Source organism: Apus apus, chromosome 22 (assembly GCF_020740795.1).
Source record: "Apus apus isolate bApuApu2 chromosome 22, bApuApu2.pri.cur, whole genome shotgun sequence".
Lineage (NCBI taxonomy): Eukaryota > Metazoa > Chordata > Aves > Apodiformes > Apodidae > Apus > Apus apus.
The window spans coordinates 1,987,313-1,999,721 of NC_067303.1; the positions used below are offsets into that span (position 1 = coordinate 1,987,313).

General features: G+C 40.4%; 1 protein-coding gene across 5 annotated transcripts in view; it reads right to left on the reverse strand.

Annotated features, from left to right (window-relative positions):
- Nucleotides 1-220: 220 nt before the first annotated feature.
- ZBTB44 (zinc finger and BTB domain containing 44) overlaps nt 221-12,409 on the reverse strand; it is a 40,637-nt gene continuing 28,448 nt past the window's right edge. For 2 of the 5 annotated variants that reach the window (XM_051638348.1, XM_051638352.1), the window contains 3 exons: nt 10,997-11,109; nt 8,383-8,683; nt 221-6,297 (listed from right to left, as the gene is read on the reverse strand). In XM_051638348.1, the coding sequence (XP_051494308.1) occupies nt 6,015-6,297; nt 8,383-8,683; nt 10,997-11,109 (697 nt within the window). In that variant the 3' untranslated portion in view covers nt 221-6,014. Of the gene's footprint in view, nt 6,298-8,382; nt 8,684-10,996; nt 11,161-12,409 lie in introns of all 5 variants that reach the window. The other 3 variants (XM_051638350.1, XM_051638347.1, XM_051638351.1) reach the window with 3 other exon arrangements.

A 12,409-nucleotide genomic window follows, 5' to 3' on the forward strand; every position in this document is an offset into this window, starting at 1 on the left:
ATTAACGCTTATTTTGTTTTAAACTACCTTCCTTCCAATGACAGCTTCAGCAACAGTGAGTTCTCCTCATACTCAACTGGTTTGAGACTAATTATAAGCAAAGGTTGGAAGAGAAGGTAGCTCCAGCAACAGAGTTGCACCTTCCCACACAAGGTCAAAGCTAGTCTTGTACTGTCAGACAAACTTTGGTGTAATTAAATAAAGACACAAAGCAAAGATATACTCCATAAAACATTAATATTTTAATGAAAAATCTTAGCTTCATGTTTCTATCCAAAGACACTCAAAACTAGTTTTTCTCCCCCCTTAATTTTGACCTATAATGGGACCAGTTTGGAGATTATTTTTTTTGTATTTTAGAACATTTTTTTTTAAAGATTAAACAACCAGGCTAGCAAAAAGGTACCCAATACATACTTTTCTTATATCAAACAAGCTAGTATTTCAATACAATGTAACTATACAGAATATATACATGACACATATGATCACAAAGCAAACACTACAGGCTCAGAACAGATTTGAAAAAACATGATATTCACATTGATTACAATAACTCTAAAAATGATTGTAACGTTGAAACGGCACTTAGTTTACAAAAAAAGTCACAAAAATATATATAGCCACCAAGAACTATGGTTCCTGAAAAATACTAATAGCCAGATAGTATTATATAAAATGTGAAGTGTATTTAAACATCGTATACATTAAAAAACAAAACCAAAACCAAAAAACAATTCTGTTAAGTCAATAAACATGCCAAGTAATCTAGCTGTGGCCAGCATCAACAAGAGAAGCTGTACTGTGGATGAGATGACAACTGGATATACGGCTGGTGACTGGAGACTGGCACAGTTAAGGGGGTTTCACTGTTACTAAAATGCACAAAGAAGCCCAACAATAATTTAATTCACATTTTTTTTTCCTTCAGCTTCCTCATTCCCTCTTGGGGGTTTCACCATAGGGCAGCACCTAGAGTGAAGGCACTGCAGGAACAGGGCAAAGAAGCTGTCCAAGAACTTTGTGTAGCCAGGGCTATAAGTCAGAATATCAAAAGCATGCATCAGCTAAACGAATGGTTAAACAAAATCACTCCTCTGGGGACTCCAGCAACCCTCAGGAAGACTGTAGGTACAGTTGCCACACAGGCTGGCAGCACCAGAAACTGATTCGGATCTATTCTTGTTTTAGTGCAACCAGATTTGGAGTTGAGTCCTGTGGGACACTGAATCACTGTGATAGCACACCTTGAGTTAACAAAAACCCAGAGCAGTAAGTACTGCTGCATTAAAAAAATTCACATTTGTTATCATGGTACATTTCCTCTAACACTTTGAACCCACTCTACCTCTGATGTGGCTGAGGCACCGTCTGGCCTTGAACCCTCTTATCTGTCATCGAGATGCTATGGAATTTATTATGTCCATACTTGGAGATGAGAACCCTCCAAAACTGGGTTTCACCTTGTAAGCAAAACTTGGAACGTAATCCATCTGAATGAAAATTAGCTATTTTCCATATTCTGATGGTGTGGAAGTTGCAATGGACCCAGGAGCAACAGGTGCTCCTTACCTCTGCATTCTCTCCATCCCTGCAGGGCGCACGAAGCTCCCCTTCTATTTGCATATAAAATGCTTCACGACTGATCTCAGAGAGAGACCAGCAATAGTCTCAGTGCTCTTACATCCTGGGGCTGGAGGGGAAAGCCAGCAACCAAGAAGCAACTGAAGCCCTCATATAAAAACTTTAAACCATAGCTTAAAAACAATAAAATTTTATCCCGTAAGGGACATATAGGGATCATAGTCTTATAAAATATATTTTACTGCATTGGCAGCTATTACTTTTTTAAAAAGTTTAAATTCACACCTTTTAGACTCAAGATACATGTGAACCCAGAACCATTTTCAATAGCTAACTAATCTCTCAGTATGAGAGACTCGACCACAGTATCTGCGAGCCTGACAACTGAACTCAAACTCTAGCAGGACAGACAAACCACCAGGAACACACACCTTTAAAGTGGTCTAAGAACAGTGACAAGCAGTTCTGACAGGGAGCTTAATTTGCTGAATGTGCAGGCACCCCATGGATTTCCAGGGGAGTTGTGCTGTGTGTCTGCATTAAAAAAACCAAAACAAACCCTTACAATTTGGCCAAATCTCCTGCACAGCTAAAACGTGCTTCTTTTCCTCCCACTTTATGGGGAGACTTTTTTCCCCTCGCCCAAAAACACCACGTTAAGCCAGAAAAAAAAGCCCATCCCTTCCTTTCCCATTGCTCCCATCAGACATAACTGCTCTACACAATATGCAAGGAGCAATGACCCTGCTCAGGTCCCTGGCATAGGGCAGAACCTCACTGGTTCTGTGGTAGTGAAGGCACTCTGCTTGCTAAAGAAACAGGTGGGGAAAGGATTTTCCACTGAGTGCAAAGATTGGTGCCACATGGGAGAAGGGTGTATGCAAAAGCAAGACATAAATCACTTTGTGAATGGATTTGGAGGCTACTCATTGAGAAGCAAACTCCTCATCCATGTAGGGTCATACATCCAGGTATTTGCTCAAGGGGGCTCTTATCAATGTGTAAACCTGCCAGATAGGAGGGAGAAAAGAAGATGGACCCAGGCTTTTGTCAGTGGGCACAAACTCAAATAAAAGAAATCTAAACATACTAAAACATTCTCTGTGGTGAGTGGTCAAATACTGGAACAGGCTTCCCAGAGAAGTTGGTGAGTCTCCATCTTTGCAGGAATACAAAACCTGACTGGACTGAGCAACCTGTTCTTGCTGACTCTGCTTTGAGCCTCAGGTTGGACTAGATCATCTCCAGAGTCCCTTCCAGTCTCAACTGCTCGGTGATTCTGTGATCTTTGTCAAGCAGAAATATAAGTGCATATCAAATAGTGGGTTTCTTTTGGGTGTGCTCTTTTTTTTTTGGTGGGGAGGGGAAAGAAAAAAACCAAAACCAAAAAATTCAGTCAAGAGTTCAAAATGTACTGAAAGAAATTTATGGATTAAGTTTAATCACAAGTGTAGTTTAAGGCAAGTTTCTTCTAGCTTAGTTTGTTATCTATCTGGCTTAATTTGGAATCTAAGTATATTAGCAACAGAGACTGTTTAAAGATGTCCTATGTTTTTACATCTCTCCTGTGAAAAACACCAGCATTTCAAAGAACTGAACACTTCCAACAAGTTAGGGAGGAGAAACAAAATGGTATTTGTGTTTTATCTGTGTTCACTTCTATGGAGAAAAGAGATAGTAACAAGAAACAATTACAAACGGGGAAACTCAAAAGTAAAGCCAACCCTAAACAAACAGAATCCTCTAAGAACTCTATTGTTCCTGCAGTTGAATCAGATTGAAAAGTGAGAACTAAATTAAGATGCTACACAGAGATTAAAGGGTTGAAAAGATAATCTGCAACACAGTGCAATGAGTAACAAAACCCATGATCTGCCTTGTATCAAGGTGTTAACAGTTAATGATACTCATTTCTTTTCAAAGAACAGATTAGAGTCACTTTTTTTCTCCTTCTCTTTGGTATTCAGAAAGCAGTTTGCCTTCTGAATGTGGAGTCTTAAAAATCCAATATCCAGACAGGTTTGTTCTATTTGCACATCTCCTCACTAATAAACTATTTAGCAAAATATATTATGGGTGAAAATTATCAGATTCTAACATAAAATTATGCCCATCTCTATCTGGCCACTTTTGATTATTACATCTGTCCAGCCTGCAGATGTACTGCTGTGTGAAGTACTTTGTACTACATGAATCCCTAAGGATTCTCACATACCTGCAAAGTGGAGTAACACTTCTAAGAAAAAAACTAAATAATGTATTTGAGTTCAGTGTCAGAGCCCTATACTTCAGGATAAAACTCAGCAAAAAGCACTGTCTTGTCTCACTGGCTTCTCAGTCATAGAAAGCAGAAGTGGAAGAGAACTGGTCTTTAAACTCAGCCCATGAACAGACACTGGAGTAATTCACAGTACAGCAACCCAAAAGAGTTTCTCCTTCTAGCCCTTTTAAGAAGACCCACAAAGGTATATATCCATAGGAGACTGAATTGTAGCAGAGAATTGCTTTGCAGCATGTTACTAAAACACCCTTTGGATCTGGTGGAGAAACTTCACTCCAGTAACATGGAAAGGACTTAAATCCCAACTGGTTTTGTTCTATTTAACTAAAATGTGTGTTTTTAACCTGAAACACAGCAGAGAAAAGCTGTTAAGAGTCACTGAAACCTTTTAAGCTCTTTCCAAAGGACAAGAAACTTTTTTCCTTACAAAAGTTGGCTATTAGTAGAAACAACTCAGACCTAGAGAGTATCAGAGCTGCCTAGGCTGACTGAATACAAATTGAGCTTGCAATATAATACAACTTTTGTGTCTTCTGTTTCCTCAGGAGCAACCTTTCTCTACTGGTTTCATTTCCTCCTCATTTTTCACGTAAAAAAAAAGATAATCCAGACAGAAAGCAACAATTTTCAAAAACAAGATTCAAAACTAAGGGAGCATGTAATGCCTTTGGAATACTAAGATCAAGTAATACCTACTGGTTCAGCATGTCACCTGTAGGAGACAGGCATTTGGCATCAAACACCGAGTTAACTTCAGAAGCAGCAAGAATAAAAAAATCACAAACCTCCTAATGTGCTTCCTAATTTAGATTTCAAAGCAGTACTACAGCCCAAACAGCCTTGACAAAACAAGACTCACTGCTCTGAAAAATCCCACACCCTAAATTTGCAGCTTTTTTCTAAATATGGAAAAATGAAATTGCAAATCTTTCAATTTATTGCTTCCTTGAGCTGTGTATGTAGCTGGAGTATTGGCCTTTCATAAACTGAGTTGGCAAGGATGTCAAATGTTTTGAAATTGGAACAATTCATCATTGCTATATAGGCTTTTTGTAAACAACCCTCTGTTGGGTTAAAAAGTTGGCCTCCAAGGAGAATGAACTGCATTTTTTTTTTTGTCCAAAACAGACTAATAAGAACCTCAAAAACCATATGCATCAATAAAAAAAAAGTGCAATAACGCACAAAAGAGCTCATTTCTTCCTACCTGTAAGCTCCCTCTAGTTAAGCTTTTGGAGAGCAGTAGAAATACAATATATATGATGGGGGAAGTGACCAGAACTGCCAACAGTCACTCCAGAATTTCAGATTTTCAGTTTGGGAACACCTTCATTTTCATACAAAAAATACAGTGATGAGATATTTGTCAGGCTTGCATGGATAAATACTTTGCTACTCATTATGCACCATTAGATTTCTCCTGACCACAGTATTTCCATGCCTAACCTTAGATGGGCAAATCTGGACAGGCTATTTGATCCAGGAGTTTCTAAAAGGCCTGGAATATAAGAAGTGGGAATACCTGGCACGACATCACTTGGCTTGTCAAAGCTGATTCATCTGAGATGAAAAGGGAAGAGGTGTTTTTAAAAAGTGTGTGACTGTTAAGTTTCAGAAATGCTTACCATTTCCAAGAAGGGTTACAGTAAGCACTTTGAAAATCAGCAGGCACAGAGATAGGAAGTGTCTTTTTATGCACGAGATTAAAGCATCCACTCAAAACTAGTCAAAACTGTTCAATAATGATTTCCAATGCATCCTTTTGTTTGTCATCTTAAAAGGTTTCCTCTGATTTCCTTCCCTTAACCAGAGGGGCTGCAGAATCAAGAGAAACTTAACGAGCTGCTCTAACTGTGGAAGAAGAAATAGTTAAAGTGATCTGAATCAGTTGTTCTTCTTTAGAAGTGTATCACAGCTTCCATGATGTTCTGACAAGATCTTTTTGTGCATTCAGTCTCAAATATTTTCACAGAAGTGATCATTCAGTCATGAAAAATAATGTAACACCTGTTGCAGTTTTCTGGTTAAAGCGTAGCTTACAAAGTAAAAAGGGAAAATCTCCCCACTTTCGTTTAAAAAAATTAAATTAAAATGTACAGGACCAAACACAGGCACTTTCCAAAGAACAAAAATGAAACCAACCCATGAATTATTCAATAGTAATAGATGACAGCTCCCCTTTGGGAGGGTCACCTGCGGCTGCCTCAGCAGTGGCGTTAGTCTTTGGCTGCTCTGGCACATCTTCTTCCTTCTCTGCCAACCCACCCAGAGACCCCAAGGGGAAAGTGCTTTCACAATTCTGAGTTGACGACACCTGTGAAATGACAGGCATTTGGACAGAAGAGTTGCTTTCAAAGCCATGCTCCCCTAGCTCATACTGCCCGAGGGTCTCCTCTTGTTCCTGGTTTAAGTAGTCCGGTACTAGGAAGTCACTAGAAGAGGAGCAAAGGACAGAAGAGAAATGTCATTTCTTCACACAAACACAGCAAGATCACTTACATCACACAAGCTACATCTGCATGGCACAGAGAACAAAGGTATTTCATTTCACATTGCTCCAAGATCATCACAGCGACATACTTCACTGAGCACTCTAACCTGCTTCTCATTTAACAGACAGAGAAGTTATTCAAAGGCATCTCTTTCGCATTGCTTTGCATCCATATTTCCTACACAGCAATTTCTTATAATTTAGATTGTATCACCTTGATGAGAATGAAAGTTAATGTCTGGAACATCGTATGGCACTGAAAACCTCATTGAAAAAAGGGAGCACTCAACCCTTAAAAATAGAAACAAGAATGAGTTCAGTGCTGGCAAAGATGTGGGCCTTTTCCAGCAGGGAGATAAGATCCACCCAAGAACCAGCAGCACTCCTCTCAGAGAGGACAGGCTGTGAAGAGAGGGATGAGGCGAGGAAGCAAGGGCTCTGCTGAAAGCATAAGGAGGCTGCCAAGTGCAGCAGTGTTCTGTGTGATGTTGACACATATCACACCACTGTGAAAAGAATGGAATTGCATTTCCTTCCCCTTTCAGTCCCTTCTGGACTACAGTTCTGTAACTTGCTGTTATCAACTGATGGTGGAGTGTATTCAAAGAAAATCCACCAAACTCTCCAGTGGTATTTTCAGAGCATAAGCACATAATGAAAATATATCTTACTTAGAAATTTTCAGCACCAGACATGTAAGTCTGTACTTGAGGCAAGAATATGTATGTTACATATATGCACATTGGTATGCCTCGGCTTGCCTTGTAATAATCCAATTAAGAGCAGTCCTTTTCTTAAGTGACAGCAGCATTGACTGCTTCAGACCCAAATTCACAATGTCAAACCTAATGTTTGCAAATCCAAACTAAAGGAAGGCCTACAGACAACTACAACCACATTCTTTAATATGACTTTAATCTGAAGACAACAATAAAGTGCTTACCACAACCATGGCATCATGCCTTAGAGTTTGTGCTCTAGTTTTTGGCACAAGCGCCAAGAACAAGAACTGCGTAAACCCACAGATATGAGGCACTTGTACTCTTAAACAATATTCTGTTGGAAAAACAGTGACTGGCTTTCCTGGTTTGTTTTGCAATTTTTTTCATCCTACATCACTGCTTGGACAACCAAACTGAACAAAATGCTGAAGTGTTTTGCAGGGGAAAAAGCATCATGTCTAGAAATCACCAGGGATGGTACCGCAGATGCTGTAACATTTACAGTACATTTCTTGCACATTGCTGAAGACAGATGATTTGCACACATCAAGCTGTACTCTCTCTATAGACTTAAGAGCTGTGAGATTTGTCTCCCTCCAGTTTCCCTCCTTCACTTTCAGATTTTTCTAACTCAAATTCCAACGGTTACAAACATTGATTTCAGTATGAGAACATACAGTGCAAGCCTCACACCTCAGAACCCCTTTTAACAAGCTTTAGTGAAGTGCATTGGTGAGATATGCCAAGTTTTGTGTGCCCTAGCAAGAAATGTTCTACTGGCCCTTACTACTTCAGACCCTATTAGTCTGATCATTTAGTAATGTGTTACCTAGGAAACAAAAAAAGAGAAGGTGTGGAGCCATGCAATCTGTCTACAATATCCACCACCAAGCACTTAAAATGAAGCCCACAAGGCTATTCCTACGTAAGTGAACAGGCCACGTGTGGGGTTTGGAATAGCAAATCATTGACAGAACTCCAGATGAACACCAGTAGCCTGTCCATAGATACCACTGAAAAGAGAAATTAAGTAGCCCAGAAGCAGCTTCTGCACATCACTCCATTCTTCAGTGCCCTCCTCACATAGCTTAGAGGCTGTAAGACAGATCAGATATAACAGATAGTGGCACAACTGGACTGGAATTAGCTGGCAACCTGATGAGAGGCACAGCAGGCTGCCCTGAAAGCGGGAAAAAGGTGATTTAGGGGGGAAAAAATAAAAAAGGAAAAAAGGAGGAGGGGGGTGTGGGGGGAAAAAAAAAAAAAAGCAAGTTTCCCTGTTAGGTTTTTGCTGTGCACCTCACCTGCTCTGGAAGTAGTTTGCTAGCTCTGACGCTTCATGGTTCAAGCTCCTCAGGTGAACGATTAAATTTCCAGAGTTGGTGAACATGGCGCCACATGTTTTGCACTCGTAAATCCGAGGCTTGCGGATAATGTGCCGGGAAACCCGCATGTGGTGTTTATATTCCCCGAAGGAAGTGAAAGTGGCACTACATATCTGGCACCGGAAACAGCGTTTACCTTCGTGCTTCAGGCGATGCATCTTGAGCGAGTAAGCGCGGGTGAACTTTTTCCCACAGCGGTCGCACTGAAATGGTTTAATGCCTGTGGGAGAGAGAGAGAGAGAGCAACAAAAGGGTCACCTTTTGTGAGGAGAGGTCACTGGCAAAATCCTTCCAGGTTTCCAACAGGACAGCAGCTGCAGCCAGTCACAGCCACGTGCTGGCTCAGGAGGAGATTCTCTGGTTAACTTTCCAATGGCAGAAACAACGACGACGGAGCTGGGCTTGCTCAGGACCCACTGATCTCACCACAGCATCACCTCTCCACAACATTTACACTTCTTCTCCCCCTCCGTTTACAATAATTATACCACGGTTAAGATCCTGAGCTGCAGCCAAAAAGCAACCAATGCCACAGTCCATCCCTGAGCTCCTTTGATCTCAGGAGATTCTTGTGCCAGACTGGTTCCCAACAATGCAATTATCAGCCCACCCTTAATTGCAATGTCTTTTCCTGGCTGCCTTTGGCCTCAGGAAAGTGTTCTGGCAGGGGGACTGTGTGCACAAGGATGCCCCAGTAAGGCAGCAGGAATGGTGATAAAAGAGTGAAGTGGCAGCCTTTATATTGTGTGGGAACCCTTCTATACAATAATCTTCAGCAACTTTGAATGACAGAAAGCTCTCTAAGACACTGTAGGTTCATGCCTCGTTTTTTTTTTCTTGTATTAATTTAGAAATTCTGTTACTAGTTAATTTTTCATTTATTACAGGCACTAATAAAACCCTGAAACATACAAGCTCTGCAACATGTTGCAGTGGTTGAGAGGATGTAATCACACCCAAACAGAACTATTGCAGCATAAAAGACTGAATCACCAAAAAGTTACGTTTTAATAAAAAGTCTGAACTCCAGAAAGTGTGGAAATCCAAACATGAGGCCAAGAATCTGGAATATGGAGCTCTATTCATAATAGGGCTGTCAAGGAATAAAAAAAGGGCTTTTTCAAAAGGCTGAATGTGCATCAGTCCAGGCTGTTAATTCCACCAGTCTTTCACTCTGCTTTCCTTATGTTCAAAGCAGGAGCTGAACTTTTAATTGGGGCTTTTATTCAGAGAAAGCTGTAGTTAAGGTTACACTCAGACTCCTTGTTAAGCATGTGAAAACAAGTTAATATACTAGAATACTGTCTTGTGGAGCTAAAACATTTTCTGCTTTCGTACTGGTCAAGAGCATCTATTTCCTGTGACAGTTTGAGGAAAATCTCTTCAACCATCTTGCTTCTGTGAAAACACTTTCAACGTTTACAAGTTCAGAGGGTTTCTTCTGCATGCTAATTATGCTAAAACAGCTATGCAAATCTCTCCCAGCTTTGCCCAGGGGTTGCCAGTCCACAGGTCAGCCAGGGATGGTTTTGCTGAAGCCTGTCTGCTGTCATTTAGGACTTTAGCAACCAGCTTGGGATAATTTCACACCCGATATACCCACAGAACTTGCTTTTGTAAGTATTAGACACAGATTATTACTGCTGGCCTAAACACAGTATGGTCATTTTGCTTGAAGGGATTTGAGAAATGATTGCTGAGAGTGACAAAATTACACTTTGACAATTGTGGTTGCCCTGCCCAAAAATGGCACAGCATCTGCCTGCAGTTAAGAGTCAGGCTCAAACCAAGAGATGTTCAACCATTTGGCTTAGTGCTCAACTGCAGTAACCCTTCAATATTCCCTTCATTCACTAACATGTCAATGCTACTGCCAGATAATGCTGACAAGCCTTTGAAAAACACTGACAGCAAAGACATCAGGAGTTCATACTTCAGACAGAAATCAAAATGAATGCAACAAGCCTGGGGATCAAGACTCAGAGGAGGCTTTCAACACACCTTCTGCTACCTGTACTAACTATCTGTAGTAGCTAAATTGATTATCAAATGCATTCAGTTGTCCTGTAACGCCTCCAAAAATTCTGAGATCCAAAGGCATACAACATTCTTCAATGCAAGGATATAGGAAAAGCAGTATTTTCTTATGGCTGCAAGTCTCCTCATAAAACACAGCAGACAATTACAACATGTTAAGAGGAAAAATTTCAATCTACAATCACTTCTTTTGTAGAAGAAAAAAGCCATTTCAAACCTTTATAATGAAAACTACTTATTCTGATGAGTTTCAGGCAATCAGATTTTTTTCAGTCCACACAAATGCTAATCACCCATGAGCAGAGCTATCAGTCAGCTCTGATGTATCAAAACAAGCATTCAAGGAGAGGCACCTCTACCTCATCTTTCTGAAATCAATTCTCAAGCACTTGGCAGGTGATTAAACCAGAATTGCATTATTACATTTGCTGCATAGGGAGCAAATCTCTTTTGAGTCCATGAATCAGTAAGTGCTGGAAACAGCAAAGTGTCTTACCTGAGTGGATAAGCATGTGTTGTTTTAAGTTCTGAATGCGAGTGAAGCGGACCCCACAGGTTGGACACTGAAAAGGTCTGTCTGGACCGTTTGGGCTGGGTCTCTCTGTGCTGCTGGTAGAAGGAGCAATGTAGAGTTGGTAGGGATACTGAACGTTCTCCAAACTACAAAGAAAAAATTCACTCATTTACAAGCAAGCTAAAGGCAAAAGTAAGAAGTCTCGCCCATGGAAATCTGAACCTTGAAGGCATTTGTATGAGAAGAAAAAGACTGGCCTTACTTTTGGGATCTCTATTTATGCTGGAAATCTCTGCTTCTACAGCAATACGTCTGACCTGCATCTGAAGTCTTACAGTCACTGACTTTGCACATCTGAACAAATCCAGAGAATAATCTGACTTCTGTTTCTTTGGGCAACAGGTCTGAGCACCAGCTGCCAACCGCACTTTATTTCCCAGGCATGGGCATTTCCTCCAGCATATCCATGATTTACAACCAGCAAACAGTCCCTGAGGAAGAATTTAAAGAACTGAGCAAAATGGACAGCAAAGAGGTATTTTGCAGCTTCAGTGACATTTACAAATGAAATTAAAGCCCATTCGTTTTCATTTCAATCTGAGTTCAATGAACACATATTAATATCTACAATTATATATTTCTGAGTTCAAAATATTAATCTTGTGAATCAATGCTTGCTTTTTGTCTGATTCAACTGGCTCTACAAGAGTTGCTCAAGCTCTGTATTTAAAAAGCAGCACAGAGACTATAATAAAGGAACAATTTAACTTTCAAAGTAATTTATTTAAAACTGACTAATTGCTCCTGCACAGCCTCTAGCTGCAAACTGTTTAAAAGAACTAGAGTGTTATAATTTGAGTCCTCTGGCAAGGAACTTGCCTTGCTAAAGGGCACGGTGAAGTAAAAACAAATCTGCTGGTACAAACAACATAAGAACAGGAGTTTGTACTTACCTGGGGTTTCCCTTTCCTGAGCATTAGGGTCTACATTTTGGGTTGAAATAGAAATTTCAGCTTGCTCACAGCCTGATGGCTGATCCAATGTCACTGGCAGCAGGGAACTGCTCTGACCCTGAATATTTCATGGCCAGAACAATGCAATTTAAGTTCTACTAAACTGTGATGTCTGAAATGTATTGAGGGGAAAAAAGTACAACAGTGTCTCCTGTTGCACATGGTCAGAGAGTCTCCCTAACTGAACAAATCCTTCTGCTGGTCTGTTTCCATCTTGAGCCCACACTGTTTGTTTCAAGGTTTGGCTGAATTTGTGGACTTCTCAACGCTCACAGGAATGAAATGTGCAGTTTGCACAAATACATTTTTCTACACATCATACAAATAATCACAGACCAGCTCAGCACAGCAGGACAGGAACTAGGATCACCTCTTCAAAATC